The sequence below is a fragment of the Sus scrofa genome, chromosome 8 (assembly GCF_000003025.6).
Source record: "Sus scrofa isolate TJ Tabasco breed Duroc chromosome 8, Sscrofa11.1, whole genome shotgun sequence".
NCBI classification, from domain to species: domain Eukaryota; kingdom Metazoa; phylum Chordata; class Mammalia; order Artiodactyla; family Suidae; genus Sus; species Sus scrofa.
Genome location: NC_010450.4, coordinates 77,305,538 through 77,328,133, shown reverse-complemented (window position 1 = coordinate 77,328,133; position 22,596 = coordinate 77,305,538). Strand labels below are relative to the sequence as shown.

General features: G+C 44.1%; 1 protein-coding gene across 4 annotated transcripts in view; it reads right to left on the bottom strand.

Moving 5' to 3' along the window:
* GATB (glutamyl-tRNA amidotransferase subunit B) overlaps positions 4,414-22,596 on the bottom strand; it is a 101,264-nt gene continuing 83,081 nt past the window's right edge. For 3 of the 4 annotated variants that reach the window (XM_021101520.1, XM_021101521.1, XM_013989323.2), the window contains 2 exons: positions 7,922-8,056; positions 4,422-6,691 (listed from right to left, as the gene is read on the bottom strand). In XM_021101520.1, the coding sequence (XP_020957179.1) occupies positions 6,563-6,691; positions 7,922-8,056 (264 nt within the window). In that variant the 3' untranslated portion in view covers positions 4,422-6,562. Of the gene's footprint in view, positions 6,692-7,921; positions 8,057-22,596 lie in introns of all 4 variants that reach the window. The other variant, XM_021101518.1, reaches the window with a different exon arrangement.

Sequence of the window (22,596 nt, the reverse complement as noted above, 5' to 3'; positions counted from 1 at the left end):
GGTTTTCATCAGGCCCCGGGTACAGAAGGCGGGTGGGAGAGAGCAGCGCAGCTGAGATGCTGCAGACCGGAGGCTGCCTTTTGTGTTTCAGGGATCCTGAGGCAGCTCTGGGAGAGGAGCAGCCCCCCAGCCCCTCGAATAAAAGCCCCAGGAGGTCCAGGCGGGGCCTGGTGGCTCTCAGGAGGTGGCCTCTCAGTGTATCCAAGTGTAAGTGGGAAACCAAAGAGCCCAATTCACTGGACAACTTGGACTTCAAGTTGGTCTGTCTTGAAAGATGGCTCGCCTGGCTGTGGCACGGCAGACCGGCCTGCCTTTGCTTCCCAGTGCCCGCCCATATCTGCATATGTCGCTCTGAAGAGCAGGTGGCTCAGAGCACAGAAGGATGGAGTTCAGCTGTAATTTAGAGTCCTCCACCTTTGTTTTGCACAAGTATTCACCTTCCGGTTTGGACTCACCAGGTATATCAGATGCTAAAGTTGCGTCTGGAAGCTGTATTCTTTAGCTTTCTTGTCTGATTTACACTTCTCTCCATTATCTGGTGACGGTGTCAGTTCTTCTCGAGTCTGTGTTGCTGTATTATAGACACCATAGCCCCCTTTGTGGAAGGCAGCCTAAGGGGAAGAGTATCTTTTAAAGTTGGTACTGAAGTATATCTGATTTAAAGGAGGAAGGAGATGACCAGCGTCTGGGGCGGGAGGCAGGTTCACTCCCGCAGAGGAATGCTGGCAGCCGATCAACACAGAACCCTTTCCACCTGGAGCTGGATGCTGGTCAGCTTTGTGAGTCCACTGCAGCCCTCCTCTAGAGGACTGCGTCCTGGGCTTTTCAACATGAGGTCAGAAAACTGACCTGGAAGTACACAGGGAACTGGCGCTCTGGTGAACCCCTAGAGGTTTGGGGGGTGGCAGGGACATGCCAGAGGGAAGAAAGCAGAAACCTGAAGCTAAAATAGGAGAAGAGCACATCTTGGGGGCTTTGGCAGAATGAACACTGACCCAGGCAGGCAGGAAGATACTGCTCAGCAAGTGGGTGATGATGGGTGGTCCTTGGTGGGAAAAATCACCGTAATGAACTAGAAGTCAAATACCCTAGTCACCAAATGACAGGAGACACCCTTAGAAATCTGTTTTACAATGAGCTTGGGAGACAATTTTAACAATACTTGGCATATTTTATTTTTTTATTTTTTGCCGCACCCGCAGCATGTTGGAGGTTCCCAGGCTAGGGGTCGAATCGGAGCTATAGCTGCCAGCCTACACCACGGCCACAGAAACATGGGATCTGAGCTGTACCTGCAACCTTCACCACAGCTCACGGCAATGTAAGATCCTGATCGCGGCCAGGGATCGAACCTGCATCCTCATGGATACTAGTCAGATTTGCTTCCACTGCACGACGGGAACTCCACCTTCAAAACGTCCAGGTGTGTGGGTGCTTTTCCATGAACAGCCTTCCACGTCAGATGCTGAGCCACTTGCGGGAGGACACGATGGACACAGGCTCTGCTGCAGCCCGTGAGCTGGCGTCGTGTCCAGCCTGATGGTCCTGGGCAGTGGAGGTGAGTCAAGATCCTGGAACATCCTGTTCTTCACCTCGATTCACAATTCAGGGTCCGATGTGATGTTCCAGCTGGAGTGTGTTTTGCGGTTCCAAGTGTATGAGAGCACCGGGATACTTAAGATTGATTTTTGGAGATGGCCAAGTACAGGTTTTTAAAGTTTTCAACAGATTCCAGGTTGAGGTTAGTCCAAAATACAATTTCACAGGGTAAATTAGTTTCCCAGACAGGAAAAGGAAACGCTGGAGTAACCCATCAGAAATGTGGTTTTATTAATAGAGACTTCCTTTCCCTGGCATTTAGAGGAATTACAAAATGGTCCCCATTTTACTTAGTAGTACTTTGGAAAAAGAACTCTGACGTGCTGGGGTTGGAGTTCTTGCCTCCATCACATGAAGAAGGTGTATTCAGTTCAGCGGGTTGTGGGGTATCTTCTTCTCAGCAAGTGGCTTTTATTTAGGCTGATGTAGCTGTTGACTTTGAGCCCGGTGTGTTGTCAGGAGAGCATCCTTTTGTGAGCAGATCCTAGAAACAGGATATGTGAATGTGAGCATTGCCTGTTCAGTTTGGGCAGCTGTGGGCCTCAGAGTTGAAAATCATTTTTGGTGTCTCTGAATTGGCTTGGTTGCCATGGTCAGGGCAGGTGGGTTTCCAGATGTGTTGAGGCTCCAGGTTGTGGGTAGGCAGCTGGTTCTGCACGTGGATTGGTATGGGCTGCTGTCCTGTTGGTGAGCACCCTGGCAGGGGTGGGACACGTCATCAGGGTGATGGTGATTGTCCCCAGGGGCAGGTCAGTGTAATTGCTAATTACCAGCCCTGCATTTACTGGCACGACTGGCATGCTCTGCCATTTTTATGGAACACTTTATTGCAGGACAGTTATTACTGCTTGTGCTCCTTGGAGGCACTGGCCGGGCTGGGGTAATTTGTGGTTTTGCTGCGCGTCTCTGCCAGCCTTGCAGTATTAGCTCTTCCTGGACCAGCAGGCCTCTGTACCTGAGGCCACAAGGCTTTAAGTCATAAAGAATTTATTCTCGGCCCCCTCTCGCTTCAACCATCCGTCTGTAAATCACGCAACGCTAATTCTCCATCATCCATAACAGCTTAAAACAGCACCATCACGCTAGTTTATACTCCATTCTTCAACTGCATCGTGGAGGAAACATTTTAAGAAAATGGAGTTGATTTTTTTTTTTTTTCGCATTCTGAATGACCATCATAAACCTAATGCTTTAGAAAGAGGTCTCGGAAGACTAGGAATTGTTTTCAGGATAATTTTGCCTCAGTAAATCGTCTCTGTGTTCAGGCATTTACTGGGCCGTCGGTTTCGTGGAGGACAGTTTATCTTCATAGCTTGTGAACTGGGAACACAGGGCTTCGGTCAAAGATTTTTGTGGAGGTTTTCTCTAAGGACAGGGACAAAGTTCTTGGGCCTCTGCATTTGGAATCCTAAGACGGGACCTGATTTAGCTGGACAGCCCCTCCCTGTGAATTTTCTTCCTGTCCCACAGCACAGGAGCCCGACTCACTGTGACCACCCAAGTAACAGGGCTGCCAAGACCATCTGCCTGCATGCCTTCTACACGCATTCAGGCATCTTTGGGGGACCTAAGATTGACTCATTTCAGAACCTGACCAGGGCGATGGGAGCTCTTAGTCCAGACTGTGAATTTCGTGGAGCTGAGGCTATGCTTCTTGGCATGTCAGCTTTTTCTTGGGACAAGTCTGAAAAGGCCCACCTATATCTTGCCTGGCAGATATTTTAAAAGAATTTGGTGTTGACGATATTAGGGAAGTGATTTTTGCTAGGCTGTTTGACTAAGGGAGGCAGTGAGACAGGATTTCAATGGAATGAGGGTCCTGCTGTCTGCCCAAATAATCCATGAATGCATTTGTCTAAAATCTGCTCAAGAGGAATGGCAGCCATTTCCATGTTGCTTTTGGTACTGGGTAAATTACACTTCTAGACAGATTTGTCGTGTTTTTTAAAATAGTCCCCATTTATCTCTAAATCTCTGAAATGATGCGGCTAAATTCAATCTCTGAAATGATGCGGCTAAGTTCAACAGACATGAAAAATACAATCTAGATTGTAGGCCCCTGGCCATGTCTTGAATCAACCAACTCAAAGCTCCAGGAGGGTGTTTAAGAAAATTCACAGCCTTCCTCCAAATTAGCAATAGTTACAAAAAGGGGAGAGGGGGAAGCTCAGCGAAAGCATCCTTAATTTGGTGTAAATAATGGCAGCACCCCTGCAAACCATGTACACCTTAAAAGATGGGCACAGAAGTTCGCCTTGATGCGTAAGCCTAGACAAAGGCAAGGAGCCCCTTCCTAGACCCTGACTCCCAGACTAGTGGTTGGGGGCCCCCATAAGAGGCTGTGCGTTCATTTCATTGTATAAACTTAATGAACTTGGACTAAAGACTGGTTGTGTGCCAGGCAGCATGCTGAGCTCTGCAGCTCATTCCTTTCCTCCCCCTGGAACCAGCCAACCAGCCAGCCTCCTCCTCAAGCAACAGTGCACATGGTTTGGGCCTGACCAGGTAGAGCTGGTCCAGGCCCACCTGGGGAGCCAGTTTTCCAGCAGGTCCCTTCCCATACTGCAGGTGGGTGGATTCCAATGACAGAGGGCAGGGGCTTCACCAACTATGGTGCCACTTCATGCACTTGAATGAGATTTCCCCCTGAAGAGCAACCAGAGAACCACACTCATGTAAAAATATATTTAAAATTGTATTGCACGGAGGCCCATGTACAAGTAGAGGCATACTTTGTGAATTTCTTAGGGTGTTATATAAACATATATTTCAAATATTCAGTCAGGTTCCAAGAAGTAAGATATCTGAGCTGTGTTGTTTTTTTTTGTTTTGTTTTGTTTTGACTATCAGCAGTTGTTAACTGTCTGATTTTGGGGATTTCAGAAGTGGGCATTGAAGACCACAGGCAGTTGTGCAACTGGACGACAGTTACCATTGTAAAGATCAAGCGCTTTTTTGTTGTTAATTGAGGGAACACAGGTTTGTAAGTTTCACAGGTACATTATTCTATTTTGACTTCTGTACACACTATAGTATGTTCCCCAAAAGCTGAGTTTCCTTCAGTCGACCCCCTTCACCCATGTCACCCTCCCCTCAGCGGTGGCAATTTTCTCTGGGAACTGTCAGTCCATATGACAGAATACTGTTGGTGATTGATCTTCATCCTGCTGCCCACTCCCCTTCCCCGCCCCCCTTTAAGTAAGCCCTTGATTTAAAATCGTCTGCAAAGATCATCCAGTGCTTTCTGTGAGGTTTGATGACCAAGAAGCCAGATCTTTGGTGAAAATGGAGTTTGTTTTTAAAACAAAACCAAACCTTATCATTTCTTATAAAATCACGATCCCGCCCGATTCCAGTCTCAGGCAGCCTTAGCTGGTTTGTAAATGAAACTTGTGGAGCGATGCGGGGGAGGGGGTGGGACTGACTCTGCCTTTCTCTCCAGAAAAGACAGTGCATGAAAACTTCTTACTCTTAGGCCCAGTAGTTTTGGGTACTGCAGCAGGCTGTGTGAGCAGCACACGGCTTCCTGGGTATTCTCTTAACAATTCTAAGTCACTTTTTTTTTTTTTTTTTTTTTTTTTTTTTTTGTCTTTTTTAGGGCCGCATCCACAGCATATGGAGGTTTCCAGGCTAGGGGTTCAATCGGAGCTGCAGCTGCCCGCCTACACCACAGCCACAGCAACGTGGGATCCTAGCCGGGTCTTTGACCTACACCACAGCTCACAGCAACGCCAGATCCTTAACCCAACTGAGCGAGGCCAGGGATCGAACCTGCAAACCTCATCGTTCCTAGTCAGATTCGTTTTTGCCGTGCCACGACGGGAACTCCTCCAGTCACTCATTTTTTAAAAAGTTAATTAAAAAAAAAAAGAAACAAAACCTTACCTCTTCATGCTTGTCTAAAATAAACCACAGGAGCGGTTTGCTTACCCTCCATGCTTTTCTCCCTGAGTGAGGGAAGGTCCCCTCTCCCCTGGCCCTCCATCTGCTCCTGCAGGACCACTTACGACCCACATGTTTGCCCTCTTCTTACACCAGAGTTCAGTGCAAAATCAGGGCCTCCAAAGACTGTTCTCTTGTGTCACCGTTTGTTTGACATGTGCTTTGGCAAAACTGGTCTTTGAGCCTGTGAGACACAGGTGACAAAGGCACACAGCAACAAAGGGGCACCCCACTGCAACACACAAATAGTATTATTGTCATGAGAACAGGGGTGAGGGCGACCTGGCCGCCACGGACACACTGTTAACTGCAGCACCGCTACTGATAAAGGTCAACTTTTTGATTTACTAGTTTACCATCTTATTCTTTGCAGACAAAACAAATCAGTTCAATGTTACAGCTTTTCTCTGGGAGGGGGGGTATCAACTGCACAATCTCTGAAGTGTAAGTTTATTTTTTATGTGATACTTCAGCATATATTTTATTCATTAAATTTATTTGAAAATGTCTGTTGTCTTTTTCGCACCCCCCCCCAACGTCCCCCAAATCACTTCTCAGACCCTCTGCCTCCTGGGCTCCCTGGGGAGTCAAATGGGCAACATTCCTTTTACTTGGTGGATGGGTAACTACAACTAGTTCCTGGTATGGAGATGAATGTCCTGAGAGGTCCCCAAACCCGATCCTGCATCCAGATCCCGGTCTCTCTTGTCACTGCTAAACTCCGGCACCTAGAACAACCCCCGGCCCTTAGGGTGGGCTTCAAAATATTTGTTGAGAGACCTACCAAAGGAAACGTTTCCTTAGGATGTGACAGAATTTGAAACAGTACGTCTGCCTGATCGCAGCACTGGAACAAGCTGTTCTGCATCTTAGGGAGCCGTGTGATGCCAGTGAAGCGACAGGGCGAAGCCTGGTCTTCGTGGAGCCAGAACGTCAAGGTGCAGCTTGGGCAGGGCTGTCCGGCTGGGCTGGGACGTCAGCTTGCAGGCCCTGGCTTGGCCGAGGAGGGGACCTGGGACCGTCACGATGACAGCTGCCTCTCTAGCACCTCCTTGATCACAGCTGGATCTGCTCGGCCGAGAGTCGTTTTTCGGACCAATCCAATCAGCTTGTTGATTGCTCTGGGGTTTCCCTTCTTCAGATCCATCACCTTTGGAGACAGAAATTTCAGAGAAAAGAGACTCACCTAAAGATTCTAAATCAATTTTATGTTCAGTGAACCAAACTGTTTGTTTTCCGTATTAGATAAAAAATAAGAAAAGGAAAAAAGGGGAGGGAGTGGACTTCTGAGGAGGTTTCTGGGCTCTTGGCAAAGCAGATGTTTGCTACCCTGCCTCCTAACTAAAGGGGACCGAGGAGGACCGTGACCTGTCATGGCTGAGGACCTGGATGCACTCCTCAGGGCCCGTGAGCAAGGCCCCCTGACCCTGCAGTGGCCCCCATCCCCTTGCCAAGAAGCTTGTTGGAAGACAAATCCACAAGATGCCAACTCTCCCTGGGGGTGCTGGTGGACAGGCTGGCCTGGCTGGGGCAGGGGCTCTGGTGCCTGTCAAACAGCCACCGGCCCAGCGTCCTGATCCACAGAAGCGCGTGCGAGTGTCTGTGCTCAGTGCCGCAGAACGAGCCAGGAACTACGTGTGTCTTTATCAGTCACTGCAGATGAGGCAGGAAGATGGAGATCGCCGGGACCGGTGCAAGCTCATTTTCCTTATCGAGAGCTCTTTACAGGGCTGTTAGTGTCCCCGCAAGCTGATGGGTGGGTGGTATCATTCTGAAAGGATGCCAGCAATTTCCTTCCCCTCTGAAAAATATCTCTGGACGATATGATTAGACTTGGGAAGGAAGCGATGCTCCTCATTTGGGCTTTTCTATTTGGTTCTATGCTCGGAACACAAAATGACTTGATTGCCAGCCATGTTCCTGTCAAGGATTTTCTCCATAATTTACAAATAATTTTCCTTTCTGCCTTTCTTCGCAGATCTCAAAGGCACAGAACTGAAGTGTGTCCTTATCTTTTTCCCCCTGTGTACCCCTGCCTGCTGCTTTGCCATAGAGAGCACCTCCTATAAAGCAGACCTTGCAACCCTGGAAGAGGGCAACAGACCTGGGAAGCCAAAGCTCCATGAAGATTAAACTCTGAGGGTGGCTTTCCCTTCTAGGAAAAGCCATATTTTTCCAACATTCACCTAATTTCATCTCTTGACTTTAGCTAAAATCTGATAAAAATAATTCTGGGATTACTGATGAAACGGGGCCAACTGTCATTAGGAAGTGCCTCTGGGCTGCAAGGGGAGGCCTTGACCCCGGGCCCCCACCTGCAGGAGGGCTGCCCTGCCCTGCGCCCCGCTGAGCATGAAGCCCTGCCCCCTAGTGCAAGTACCACTCCAGGATGCGCCTCCAGCGTGGCACGGCAGAGCTGCTCCAGCTCCTCCGGGTCCTGCATCAGTTCAAGCTTCTTTTCCGCAACGATCTGTGTTGGGGTCTTGCCTTCGCTCCTCCACAGTTCCTCAAACACCTGCGGGCCAGAGCAGGGGAGAGAGGAGTAGAGAGGGCAGTATGCTGTCACATCTGTAGCCTCCAGCGCTGAGCTGCGCCCTCAAATCAGTGCGAGACCTGCACCAGTGGAGACGGGTCCTCCCCACTCAACACAGTAGGGCGGGGCGGCAGGTGAGAGATGATTACTCACAGGGCCCCTGCCAACAGGAGTTCCACTGAATTAATTAATGGAGGTGACATTTTAGTGAAGGATGGGGCCACACAGGCTGCACTTAGACCGTCATGAAAACTCAGCCTGCTGGAAAAAGTGATTTTAGGGGGGCAAGGTCATGACCCCAAATGAAGATACAAAATGCAAAGTAACTAAAAGCATGAATTGCAATCCACCGCCTGTAGGCAGAGCTGGACCCAAATGTGGCTAGGATAATTAGCAGTTAACAGCAAGGGTATTTTTCTACTTAAAAATGCTAACTAATCCCAAACCTACTAAAGGTGGGGAAAAGGCAGATATTTTCAAAGAAGGGGGTTCCTGGGCAGTTTTCCACATTCCCCGTTTCTCTGGTGTGAGCTCGGAGGGGAGGGGACCCCGGTCGCCCCCCTGGGGCTCCCCCTCCAGCTCAGCCAGCGGTCAGGGGTCAGGACTCAGCACTGTGACCTTTCCCTGGAGGATGGGCCAGCCAGGAGCCACTGGGCCTGAGAAGACAGGCTGTGTGCTCTCAGCTCGGCAGTCAGACGCCCACAGTGACCGTGACCCAGGAGTGTCTGGTGAGTCCTTCCGGAAGCTCTCCTCCCGCTACCAATGCACAGCCCCAGTCCACAGGGAGACCGGTCCTTGCTGTTAGGAAAGCACCGAACATACGTGGCTCCAGCTCAATTCTTTGTTTATTCAGCTGACCACGAATACTACACTGAGGAGAGAGGAATGTAAGCAGCTAAGAGCTTCCCCTGCTCTCAAGAGACTTATTGATGGCATGTCAGCAGCACAGGAAGTGGAGGACAGCACAACCTACTATGCGGATTAGACTCTGGAGCCACCGCAAGCAAGTCTGAAGGGTTTCTCACCCCCTTTCCCTGATATATTTATTTCTCTTGAATTAAGACTTAGAATTTTAGGAGTTCCCATTGTGTCTCAGTGGTTAACAAACCTGACTAGCATCCATGAGGATGTGGGTTGGATCCCTCGCCTTGCTCAGTGGGTTAAGGATCCGGTGTTGCCATGAGCTGTGGTGTAGTCCGCAGATGCGGATCCTGTGTTGCTGTGGCTGTGGTGTAGGCCAGCAGCTACAGCTCCGATTCGACTCTTAGCCTGGAAACCTCCATATGCCACCAGTGCATCCCTAAAAGACCAAAAAAAAAGACTTAGAATTTCAAAATGTTATTTTCTAACTTTAAAAATTACATGTTCACTGTAGAAAATAAGGAAATATAGAAAAGTTTAAGAGAACTCATCTGACCCCCATTCCTTCAAGATAATCAATGTTATTAGTATTCTGGTGTTTTCCCTTTTCTGTTTTGTGACACAGCTGTGACCACAGTACATACACAGTGTCTCACCTGCTTCTGTTTCACTTACCATAGAAATCCTTTCTTATATTAGGGAAAAAGCCTAATATCCAGCAAATGTGTTTATCATAAGTCAGTGAAATGACTCCCTACTGGTAGGTATTTAGACTTTGACCCATGTTATTTTATTCATTTGCAGAGTTCCTTTTAAAAAAGTTCCTAGTTGAAAAGGTCCAATACTCAGGAAGTGAGAATGAAGATCTCAAGAGAGATTTGATCCCTGGCCCATAAAAGAAATCACGTGCAAGGACTTGCTTATAAGAATCTCCGCATCAACCCTTTCCAGGAAAGCAGTGGAAAGCCTGGAGGACGTGGACGCTGCCTGTGGCCCTGGCCCGGGAGCTGGCAGGCCTGGCAGTCCTGGCCCCTGCAGCCTCTGTGGCCCACAGCGCGGAGCTGACCTGTACGGCTGCCCAGGGGTCAGCCTTGACCTGGCACCCAGTACAGCTGCCCCAACACTGGCTGGATCTGCCCGAGCCAAGGTAATGAACAGAGATGAGATGAGGCAGCTCAGGGATCATGGCCAAGCCACACTGTTCAGCAGGAAAAGCAGGACAATGCTGGGATGGATGCTTTAAGTGCAGATAAGCTGGCTGAGCCCTGGGCTGGGGGTGGGGAGTGGGTGCCAAGGAGTGACACTAGGGAAGCAGACCCAACGGCCTCCCGGAACAAACGCCCGGACGCTAGAATGTTCTCAAGTCAGCCAAGCAGTGTCAGCCCCACCCGAGCCCCACCGGACTGACACAGTGGAATCCAGCAGCTAATCTGCTCATTCCTATTTAAGACACAGACTGTGCAGCCCTGGCTGGAGCCCAGCAATGTGGGGGTCCCTGAAGGGGGCTGGCCGCCTCCAGGCCAGACTCTGCAGGGCTCCTCTGGCCATCGTGCTGCAAACATAACAGCTCTGTGGTCACCAGCCTTGTGCTGCAACATAAATCCTCAGCTTCTGTCTATGTTTAGTCACCAATCCAGGAAGTGCTATGAAAGTGCAATTGTTTCTGGTCAGGTGTGCAGCTCACCCAAGAAAAGCAAATGTAACGAGGACTTCCTGGGATAGCGTTGGTCATTGACGTTAATAAGTGGCCGCCAAGGGTAGTAGGGGTAATGCAAGCTGGGGACCTCTGACACGTGGGAGCAGAAACAGCCTTCAGTTCCAGGGCGCTGAATGCACACGGTCTAACTAACTACTACCCAACTAACAACTACCTACTACCCAACCTGCAACTACTACCCAACTGTTTCTCTAGCTGGTGTTTTTTGTTTTTTGTTTTGGCTGCATCAGTGGCATGCAAAAGTTCCCAGGCCAGGGATCGAACCCACACTACAGCAGTCATCAGAGCCACAGCAGTGACAACGCTGGGTCCTTCGCCTGCTGCACCAGCAGGGAAATTCCCAGCTAGAGCTACTTTTAAAGGATGTGGAAGGAAGGGTGAGAGGAAAGTACACAGGCCACTGGCCTGTCCCAGAGAGGGCAGGGAGCTAGTGGTGCGAGTCACAGAGAGGAGGTCCCCTCTGGTAAAAGGCAAGGATCAAGAAAGGTCACTCTTCTGGAAAGGCACAGGCATCAATCCAGGCCCCAAAGAGAAGCAGGGTGCAGTAAAATGTGCAAAGGACCAAAGCACTAAAAGGAAGAAAAAGATACCCAATTATCTATTACAGCTTTACTGCATGACACAGTATTTTCTACATTAAAAGGTTTTTGGTGATTTCTATTTAAAGCAGACTCCAAGGCAGAGAAGAAGAAAATTGCTCAAGTGGCGCACTTGCATGTGAAAATTCAATTTCTATCTCTGCAGAATCCCAGGGCAGTGTAGTCCCACTCACTGGACAATCCTCAGGATGCAGGAGACTCACCCAAAGGAAATGCACATCTCGCCTGACTTTCCATGGGGCTGCCCAGGGCCTCTGAGTCACTGGAGGCTCGGGATCCTGGGAAGCTGGCTGCAGGTGAGGTGTGACTGCAGCAGCCAGGAGTCTGGTGGGCCCTGTCCTCAGGGAGGGGAGATGTGGCTGTTGTCTACTTCACTAGAGAGAACCGGCTTCTGTCACAGGAGCCCATATGCTTCTGCCTATGGTTAACCAAGAGGTTGCTCATGATGATAAATAGTCTGTGAGTTTCTGTTTCTGAAAGACAGCGCTGCCTCGTGGCAGCAACCTCTTAACTCCCCAGGTCCTGAGGAGCTGAGGCACCAAGGCTTGTAAATCTCAGAAGCACTGCTGGGACACCTGGAGCAATGTGCAGAGAAATGTTTAAGGGCTGAAATAATGGGGGGTAATTTAAGGGAGAGAGAGCTGGACAGAGACAGCTTAACCATACTTTACACATACAGTGGTAGGGTCTTTGGAGTTCAGAGTGTTCACAGGGCAGGAAGACCCCTTCTGCATATCTGTCACCTTTCGGAGTCACTCTCAGTCAGCTTTCTTCCTCATCCCCTGGTTACCCATCAATAGTGGAACCTCTTCCAGTTCTGTCAGAGCAAACACCAGTAACCAGTGGGAGCAGAGTCCTTCTATGCTGCTGCAGCACTCTCTGACTCACAGGGGTTCTGAAAACTAAGGCCTACTTGGATTCGTTTGTTAAATCAGTAAAAATTAATTGCAACACATTTTTTTCACTGTCAAATATAACACACTGTAAGGTACATTAGAAAAATAAGACACAAAAAGATGTTCAATGTAATTACTCATTAGGGAAACAAATCGAATCCACCATGAGCTATTGTTTTATATCTAATAAGATAACTATCATCAAAAAGAACAACAGGAGTTCCCGTCATGGCTCAGTGGAACCAAATCTGACTAGCATTCATGAGGACGCAGGTTCAATCCCTGGCCTGGCTCAGTGGGTTAAGGATCCAGTGTTGCCACGAGCTTCGGTGTAGGTTGCAGCCACAGCTCGGATCTGGCATTGCTATAGTTGTGTAGGCCAGCAGCTGTAGTTCTGATTCCACCCCTAGCCTGGGAACTTCCATATGCTATGGGTATGGCCCTAAAAAGACCAAAAAAAAAAAAAAAAAAAAAAAAAAGTGCTGGCATGAATGTGGAGAGACTGGAACAGACTGCTGATGGGACCCGTACAATAGGGCAGACCATCTGGAAAACACTCTGGCACGTCCTCAAAATGTTTAACATACAATCACCACATAACCCAGAAATTCCATTCCTAGTCGGACTTTGAGCTCACCACCTCCTCTCATGAGCACATCAAAAACACAACTAAATGCAGAACAATCATTGCTTAAAAGGATGAGAACTCCCCCTAAAGATAGTCTACACCCAAGTGTAGAAGGAAGAAACCACAAGAGGATAGGAGGAGGGATGCCCCCTGGTGGCTGGTCCACTAACTGGAGAATAATTGTATCACAAAAGTTCCTCCACAGGAGTGAGGGTTTTAAGTCTGACGTCAGACTCCTAAGCCAGGAAGCCTAGCACTGGGGGAAGGAGTCTCAAAAGAGTTTGGCTTTAAAGACCAGCAGGGCTTAAATGCAGGCATTCCACAGGACTACGGGAAACAGAGACTCTACTCTGGGAGAGTGTACAGCAACTGGAACCCAAGGCAAAGGCAGCAACTTCATAGGAGTCTGGGCCAAACCTCCCCAGACTGGTCTTGGAGGGTCTCCTGAGGGGTAGGGTGGGAAAGGAGTGGCTATGTCTATCCCTGGGAATTGGGACACTGGTGGTGGAAACTGTGAGGAGTGTTCAGCCATGTGAATTCTCAGGAAGGGCAAACATCTTTATTGGATCATTAGTACCAAGACCTGCCCCCACCCAACAGCCTGCAGCCTATATGGCTGAGATGCCTCAAGCCAAACAACCAACAGTGTGGGAACACAGCTCCACCCATCAGCAGACAGGCTGCCTTAAAGACTTCCTGAGCCACTTCTGGACACACCACTTGACATGGCCCTGGCCACCAGAGGGTCAAGTCCCAGTTCTACCCACCAATGGGCAGGCACTGGCCCTTCCCACCAGGAAGCCTGCACATGCCTCTAGACCAGCCTCACCTACCAGGGGAAGACACCAGGAACAAGATTACTGCAATCTGGCAGCCAGTGGAAAAGTCCACAAAAAGAACTTTAGACAAAATGAGACGGTAAAGGAATATGCTCCGAGCAAAGGAGCAAGATAAAACTGTAGGACAATAACTAAGTGACATGGAGACAGGAATTTACCAGAGAAAGACCCCAGAGTAATAATTAACAAAGAATTAGAAGATATAAAGAACAGAGTTGAAGAGTAAAATAACTGAAATGAAAAATACACTAGAAGGAATCAATACCAATATAAATGAGGCAGAATAATAGTGAGCTGGAAGACAGAATGGGGGAATCACTGTCATGGAACAGAATAAAGAAAAAACAATGAAAAGAAGTGAGAACAGTTTAAGAGACCTCTCAGACAACATTAAATACACCAACATTCGTGTTATAGGGGTCCCTGAAGGAGAAGAAAGACCCTGAGAGGGAGTTCCCACTGTGGCTCAGCTTACTGGTAAGGAACCCAACTAGGATCCATGACGATGTGGGCTGACTCCTGGCCTTGCTCAGTGGATTGGGGATCTAGTTCTGCCGTGAGCTGTGGTGTAGGTTGCAGACACAGGTTGGATGCTGCGTTGCTGTGGCTGTGGTGTAGGCCAGCAGCTGTAGCTCCGATTCAACCCCTAGCCTGGGAACTTCCATATGCTGTGGGTGCAGCCCTAAAAAGCAAAAAAAAAAAAAAAAAAAAAAAGGCCTGAGCATGGAGAAGGAAACAGTCACCCAAGTCCAAGAATCACAAAGAGTCTCAGGCAGGATTAACCCAAGCAGAAACATTCCAAGACACACAGTAATCAAATTGACAAAAATTAAAGGCAAAGAAAAAAATATTGAAATCAACAAGGGAAGAAGCAATAAATAACATACAAGGCAATCCCCATAAGGTTATCATCTGATTTTTCAGCAGGAAGTGCACAGGCCAAAAGGCAGTGGCACCATCTGAAAGTGATGAAAGGGAAAACAACAACCAAGAATAATCTACATAGCAAGGATATCATTCATATTTGACAGAGAAATCAAAAGCTTTACAGACAAGCAAAAGCTAAAAGAATTCAGCACCACCAAACTAGTTTTACAACAAATACTAAAGGATCTTTTCTAGGAGGAAAAGAGAAGGCCACAACTAGAAACAAGAAAATTACAAAATGGGAAAGCTCACTGGTAAAGGCAAACATACAATAAAGATATGAAATCATCCACATACAAATATATTACCAACCAATAATCAGAAGAGTACAAATGCAGGATATCTGAAATCTATTTGAAATTAAGAGATCAGCAACTTAAAGCAATCATATATTTATACAGACTGCTATATCAAAACCTCATGGTAACCACAAACCAAAAATCTATAATATATACACACAAAAAAGAAGAAGGAAGCCAAAATAACAATAAAGACTGTCATCAAACCACAAGAGTAGACAACAAAAGAGGAAGGGAAGAATAAAGACCTAGAAAAACAAATATAAAACAATTAATAAAATGACAAAAAGAACATATAGATTGATAATTACTTTAAATGTAAATGCGCCAAGCAAAGGATATAGACTAGCCAAATGGATACAAAACAAGACTCGTACATACGCTATTTACAAGAGACCCACTTCAGATCTAGAGACACGTAAAAGACTTAAACTGAGAGGATGGAAAACAAAGTATTCCATGCAAATAGAAGTAAAAAAAAAAAAAAAAAAAAAGCCAAAGCGGCAATACTTGTATCAGACAAAACAGACTTTCAAATAAAGACTGTTACAAGAGGCAAAGAAGGACATTACATAATGATCAAGGGATCAATCCAAGAAGAAGACGTAACAATTGTAAATATATATGCACTCAATAGAGGGAACACCTCAATATATAAGGCAAATGTTAACAGATATAAAAGTAGAAACTGACAGTAACACACTAATAGTAGGGGACTTTAACACCACACTTACATTAATGGACAGATCATCCAGACAGAAAATCAATAAGGAAATACAGGCCTTAAATGATACAGTAGACCAGATGGACTTAAGTGAATCTACACAGCATTCCATCTGAAAGCAGCAAAATATACATTCTTCTCAAGTGCACATGGAATATTTTCTAGGATATTTATCCCATGTTGGACCACAAACCAAGACTTGATACACCTAAGGAAAATGAAATCATATCAGGCATCTTTTCCAACCATAACACTATGCTATGAAATTAGAAATTAGCTATAAGGAAAAAAAATGCAAAAAACACAAACAAGGGAAGACTAAACAATATGCTACCAAACAACCAATGAATCACTGAAAAAATCAAAGAGGAAATCAATATATACATAGAGACAACTGAAAATGAAAGCATGATGATCCAAAACTTACAGGATGCAGCAAAAGCAGTTCTAAGAGGCAAGTTTATAGCAATAGAATCATACCTCAGGAAACAAAAATCTCAAATAAAAAACCTAAAAGCAGCTAGAGAAGGAAGAACCAAAAACCCTCAAAGACAGTAGAAAGAAAGAAATCATAAAGATCAAAGCAGAAATAAATGAAAGAGATTTTAAAAAAAAGAGAAAAGACTAATGAAACTAAAAGCTAATTCTCTGAAAAAATAAACAAAATTGATAAATCTTTAGTGAGATTCACCAACTTAAAATGGGGCGGGGGGGGAAGATGGTGGAGTAGAAGGACTGCAGCTCACTGTCTTGCATAAAAGCAAGAAAACTAAAACCAACTGCTGAATGACCTTCAACCAAATAGACTACAAAATGTCAAGATATCCTACTCCAGAAGACAAAGAGGAGGCCACATCAAGATGGCAGAAGGGGTGCTTATGCAATATGAGCAACCCCATGCCTGCTGGGTAGGCAGCCCACAGACTGGAGGGTAACTGTATCACAGAGATTCACCTATGGGAGAGTTCCGAGTCCCATGTCAGGTCTCTATGCCTGGGGATCTGGAATTGGGAGAAAGAGCCTCCAGAGCACTTGGCATTGAGGGCCAATGGGGCTTGTGTGAAGGAGCTTCAAGGGACTGGAGGAAATGGAGACTGCATTCTTGAAAGGCACACACAGGCTTTCATGTCCACTGGGTCCCAGGGCAAAGCAGAGATTCCAGAGGAATCTGGGTCATGCCTACCTGCAGTTCTTGGAGGATGTCCTGGGAAAACAAGTGGTGACTGTGGCTTGTTGTGGGGGAAGGACATTGGAGACAAAGGTCTCAGGAATAATCATCAGCGTGTACTCCTATAGAGGTGGCCATTTTGGAAAAATCTGGCACCACTCATTAGGGCTGAGAAACTCCAGGCAAAACAATAATCCAGGTGGGAACATCAGCAAATGGCTGCCTAAAGACCCCTCCCCGGCACACAGCCACTTTTAGTCTTGCCCAGAGACAAAGGCCCACCCACCAGAGGGATAAGAATCAGCTCCACCTACCAGTGGGCAGGCACCAGTCCCTCCCCTCAGGAAGCCTGCAGCAAGCCCACAAGGGGGGCAGCATCAGAAGACATCTCCAATAAGGAGATCACACCAAAAATCTATACAAAATGAAAAGGCAGAGAATTATGATTTGGATAAGGAAACGAAAAAAAAAAAAAAAAAAAAGAAAGAAAAACAGCTAAGTGATCTGGAGATTACCAAACTCAATGAAAAAGACTTTAGAGTGATGATAGTAAAGATGATTCAAGATCTTAGAAATAAACTGGAGCCAAAGACTGATAAATTACAAGAGACAATGCGCTAAGAAATAGAAGATTTAAGGATTAAGCAAGCAGAGGTGCAAAATACAGTAACTGAAATAAAAAATTCACTAGAAGCAACCAACATCAGAATACAGTAGGCAAAAGAACGAATAAGTGAGATAGAGGACAGACTAGTGGAAATCACTGATGCAGAACAGAAAAAAGAAAAAAGACTGAAAAGAAATGAAGACAGACAGTCTAAGAGAAGTCTGGGACAACATTAAACATACTAATATCTGTAATACAGGGGTGCCAGAAGAGAGAGAGAGAAAGGGCCAGAGAAAATATTTGAGGATAATAGCCAAAAACTTCTCTAACATGGGAAAGGAATCACTCACTCAAATCCAGGAAACACAATGGAGTACATATAAAATAAACCCAAGAAGGAACACCCTGAGACTCATATTAATCAAACTGACCAAAATTAAAAATGAAGAGAAAATATTGAAGGCAGCTAGGGAAAATAAACAAATAATATACAAAGGAACCCTGATAAGATTATCAGCAGATCTTTCATCAGAAACTCTGCAGGCCAGAAGGGAATGGCACATGATATACCTAGAGTGATGAAAGGAAAAAACTCCACCAGGGTTACTCTATCCAGCAAGGCTCTCATTCAGATTTGAAGAAGAAATCAAAAACTTTACAGACAAGCAAAAGCTAAGAGAATTCAGCACTACTAAACCAGCTTTACAACAGATACTAAAGGAACTTCTCTAGACGGAAAAAAAAAGGCCATAACTAGAAACAAAAATATTACAAATGACAAGGCTCACCAGTAAAAGCATATATATAGTAAAGGTAGGAAATCATCCACACACAAATATGCTACCAAAAGCAGAAATCGTGAGAAAAGAGGGGTTCAAATGCAGGACACTGGCGATGCATTCACAATTAAGAGACCAACAACTTAAAACAATCTTGTATATACAGACTCCTTTATCAAAACTTCAGGGTAACTGCAAACCAAAAGTCTCCAATAGATACACACACAAATAAGAAAATACAACACTAAAGATAGTCATCAAACCACAAGAGAACAAGAGAAGAAAGGAAGAAAAAAGACCAACAAAAACAAATCCAAAACAGTTAATAAAATGGCAGTAAGAACATACATATCAATAATTACCTTAAATATAAATGGACTAAATGCCCCAACCAAAAGACACAGAGTGGCTGAATGGATACAAAACAAGACCCATATATATATATATGCTGTCTTCAAGAGACCCACCTAAGTTCTAGGGACACATACAAATTGAAAGTGAGAGGATGGAAAAATATAATCCATGTAAACAAATAATAATAATAATAATAATAAAGCTGGAGTAGCAATTCTCTTATCAGACAAAATAGACCTTAAAATAAAGAATATTATAAGAGACAAAGAAGGAGATTACATAATGATCAAAGGATCAATCCAAGAAGAAGATATAACAATTCTAAATATATATGCACCCAACATAGGATCACTTCAGTATATAAGGCAACTGCTAACAACCTTTAAAGGAGAAATTGTCAATAACACATATTAGCTGGGGACTTTAATATTCCATTTACAGCAACAAAAAGATAATCCAGACAGAAAAATCAAAAAGGACACTCAGGCCTAAAATGATGCATTAGACCAGATGGACTTAGTAGATATTTATAGAACATTCCATCCAAAAGCAACAGAATACACATTCTTCTCAAGTGCACATGGAAAATTCTCTAGCATAGATCACATTCTAGGCCACAAATCAAGACTCGATAATTTTAAGAAAATTGAAATAATATCAAGCAACTTGTTCAACCACAATGCTATACAACTGGAAATCAACAAGAAAAAAATAGCAAAAAACACAAACATGTAGAAACTAAACAACATGCCACTAAACAACCAATGAATCACTTAAGAAGTCAAAGAGGGAGTTAATCTCCAGAAGCAAATGACAACAAAGACATCATAATCCAAAACTTATGGGATGCAGTAAAAGCAGTTCTAAGAGGGAAGTTTATAGCAATACAAGCCTACCTCAGGAAACAAGAATTAAGTCTACAACTAAAGCAACTAGAAAGAAGCACAGACAAAACTCAAAGTTAGCAGAAGGAAAGAAACCATAAAGACCAGAACAGAAATAAATGAAATAGAAATGAAGAAAACCACAGAAAAGATCAATGAAACTAAAAGCTGGTTCTTTGGAAAGATCAACAAAATTGATAAACCCTTAAGACTTACACCTCCTAGAGTAATGACAATAAAAACAAAAACAAACAAATGAGACCTGATTAAAGTTTTTACACAGCAAAGGAAATCCTAAACAAAACAAAAAGACAACCTATGGAATGGGAGAAAATATTTGCAAATGAAGCAATTGACAAGGGATTAATCTCCAAAATATGTAAATACCTCCTGCAGCTCAATCCCCCCAAAATAAACAACCCCAACAAAAAATGGGCAGAAAATCTAAATGGAAAATTCTCCAAAGAAGACATACCTGAGAAGATGTTCAACATCACCAATTATTAGAGTATTGCAAATTCAAACTACAATGAGGTACCACCTTGCACCAGCCAGAATGGCCATCATCAAAAAGTCTACAAATAATAAATGCCATAGAGGAAGTGGAGAAAAGGGAACCTCTTATACTCGTGGTGGGAATGTAAATTGGTACAACCCTTAGGGAAAACAGTACAGAGATACTTCAAAAAAACTAAAAATAGAATCACCATTTGATCCAGCAATCCCACTCCTGGGCATCTATCCAGAGAAAACCATGATTCAAAAAGATACATGCACCCCAATGTTCACCGCAGCATGATACACAATAGTCAATACATGGAACAATCTAAATGTCCATCATTAGAGGAGTGGATAAAGATGTGGTACATATACATAATGGAGTATTACTCAGCCATAAAAAGGAATGAAATAATGGCATTTGCAGCAACATGGATGAACCCAGAAATTATCATGCTCGATGAAGTTAGACAGGGAGATATAAACATCATATGCTATCACTTATACGTGGAATCTAAAAAAAGGATACAATGAACTTCTTTCAAGAACAGATACTGACTCACAGACTTTGAAAAACTTATGTTACCAAAGGAGACAGGCTGTGGGGGGAGGGATTGAAATGCTGTAAAATTGGGTTATGATGATCATTGTACAACTATAAATATAATGAAATTTATTGAGTTTAACAAAAAAAAAAGGGGGGGGAGGGGGAGAGGGCCTAAATCAATAAAATTAGAAATGAAAAAGGAGACGCTACAACTGACAACACAGAAATAAAAGGAGACTAATACAGGCAACTGTATGCTAATAAAATGGACAACCAAAAAGAAATAGAAAAATTCTTAGAAAGGTACAATCTCTGAAGACTGTACCAGGAAGAAATAGAAGATAAGAACAGCCCAATTAAAAGTACAGAAATTGAATATGTGATTTAAAAATTCCCAACAAACAAAAGTCCAGGACTAGGTAGCTTCACAGGTGAATTCTACCAAATGGGTAGTTAGAGATAGTTGTTAGAGAAGAGTTAACAACTATCCTTCCAAAACTACTCCGAAATACTGCAGAGGAAAGATCTCTTCCAAACTCATTCTATGAAACCACCATCACCCTCATACCAAAACCAAAGATACTATAAAAAAATAAAATAACAGGCCAATATCACAATGAACACATACGTAAAAATCTTCAGCACAATACTAGCAAGTCAAATCCATAATCCATTAAAAGGAGCACACACCATGATCAAGTGGGATTTATCCCAGGGATGCAAATAAATCAATGCTGATGCACCAAGTTAACAAATTAAGAATAAAAGCCATACAATCATCTCAATACATGCATAAAAACTGGAGATTAAAAACTCTATAGTAAGTGGACATAAAAGGAACATATCTCAACATAATAAAGGTCATATATGACACACACACAATGAACATCATATGCAATAGTGGAAAGCTGAAAGCATTTCTTTTAAGATTAGGAACAAGAGAAAAATGTCTACTCTTACCCCTTTTATTCAACATGGTATTGGAAGTCCTAGCCACAGAAATCAGAGGAGAAATAAAAGGGATCCAAATTGGAAAAGAAGAAATAAGACAATCACTGTTTACAGATGACATGATACTATACACAGAAAATCCTAAAGATGCTACCAGAAAAAAGTTAAGAGTTCATCAATGAATTCAGTAAAGTTGAAGCACATAAAATGAATGCAGCAAAATCTGCTGCATTTCTATACACTAACAATGAAATATCAGAAAGGGAAATTAGGAAAACAATCTCATTTAACATCAAAGAGAATAAAATATCTAGGAATAAACCTACCTAAGGAGGCAAAAGTCCTGTACTTCAAAAACTGTAAGATGCTGATGAAAAAACTGAAGGTGACACAAACAGATGGAAAGATACCATGTTCTTGGATTGGAAGAATCAATATTGTCAAAACAGCTATACTACTCAAGGTAATCTACAGATTCAATGCAATCCCTATCAAATTACCAATGACATTTTTCACAGAATAGAAAAAATAATTTTAAAATTTGTATGGAAACACAAAAGACCCCAAATAGCCAAAACAATCTTGAGAAAGAAAAACAGAGCTTGAGGAATCAGGCTCGCTGGCCTGAGACTATACTACAAAGCTATGATCACCAAAACAGTATGGTACTGGCACAAAGACAGACATATAGCTCAATGAACAGCACAGAATACCCAGAAATAAACCCACACACGTATGGCCATTAGTCTTCAATGAAAAAGGCAAGAATACACAATGGAGAGAAGACAGTCTCTTCAATAAGTGGTGCTGGGAAAACATGTAAAAGAATGAAATTAGAATGTTTTCTAACATTGAGTATAAAAATAAACTCAAAATAGATTAAAAGGCTAAATGTAAGACTGAATACTATAAAACTACTAGAGGAAACCATAGGCAAGACACTCTGACATAAACTGCAGCAATTTATTTTGGATCCATCTCCTAGAGTAATGGAAACAAAACCAAATACAAGCAGATGGAACCTAATTAAACCTAGAAGCTTTCGCACAGCAAAGGAAACCATAAATAAAAAGACAACCTATGAAATGGGACAAAATATGTGCAAAGGACTCTAGTGACAAGAGATTAATTTCCCAAACATGCAGACAGCTCAGTATTAAAAAAACAAAACCCACTCAAAAAATGGGCACAAGATCTAAACAGACACTTCTCCAAAGAAGATAGTAGATGCCCAAAAGCACATG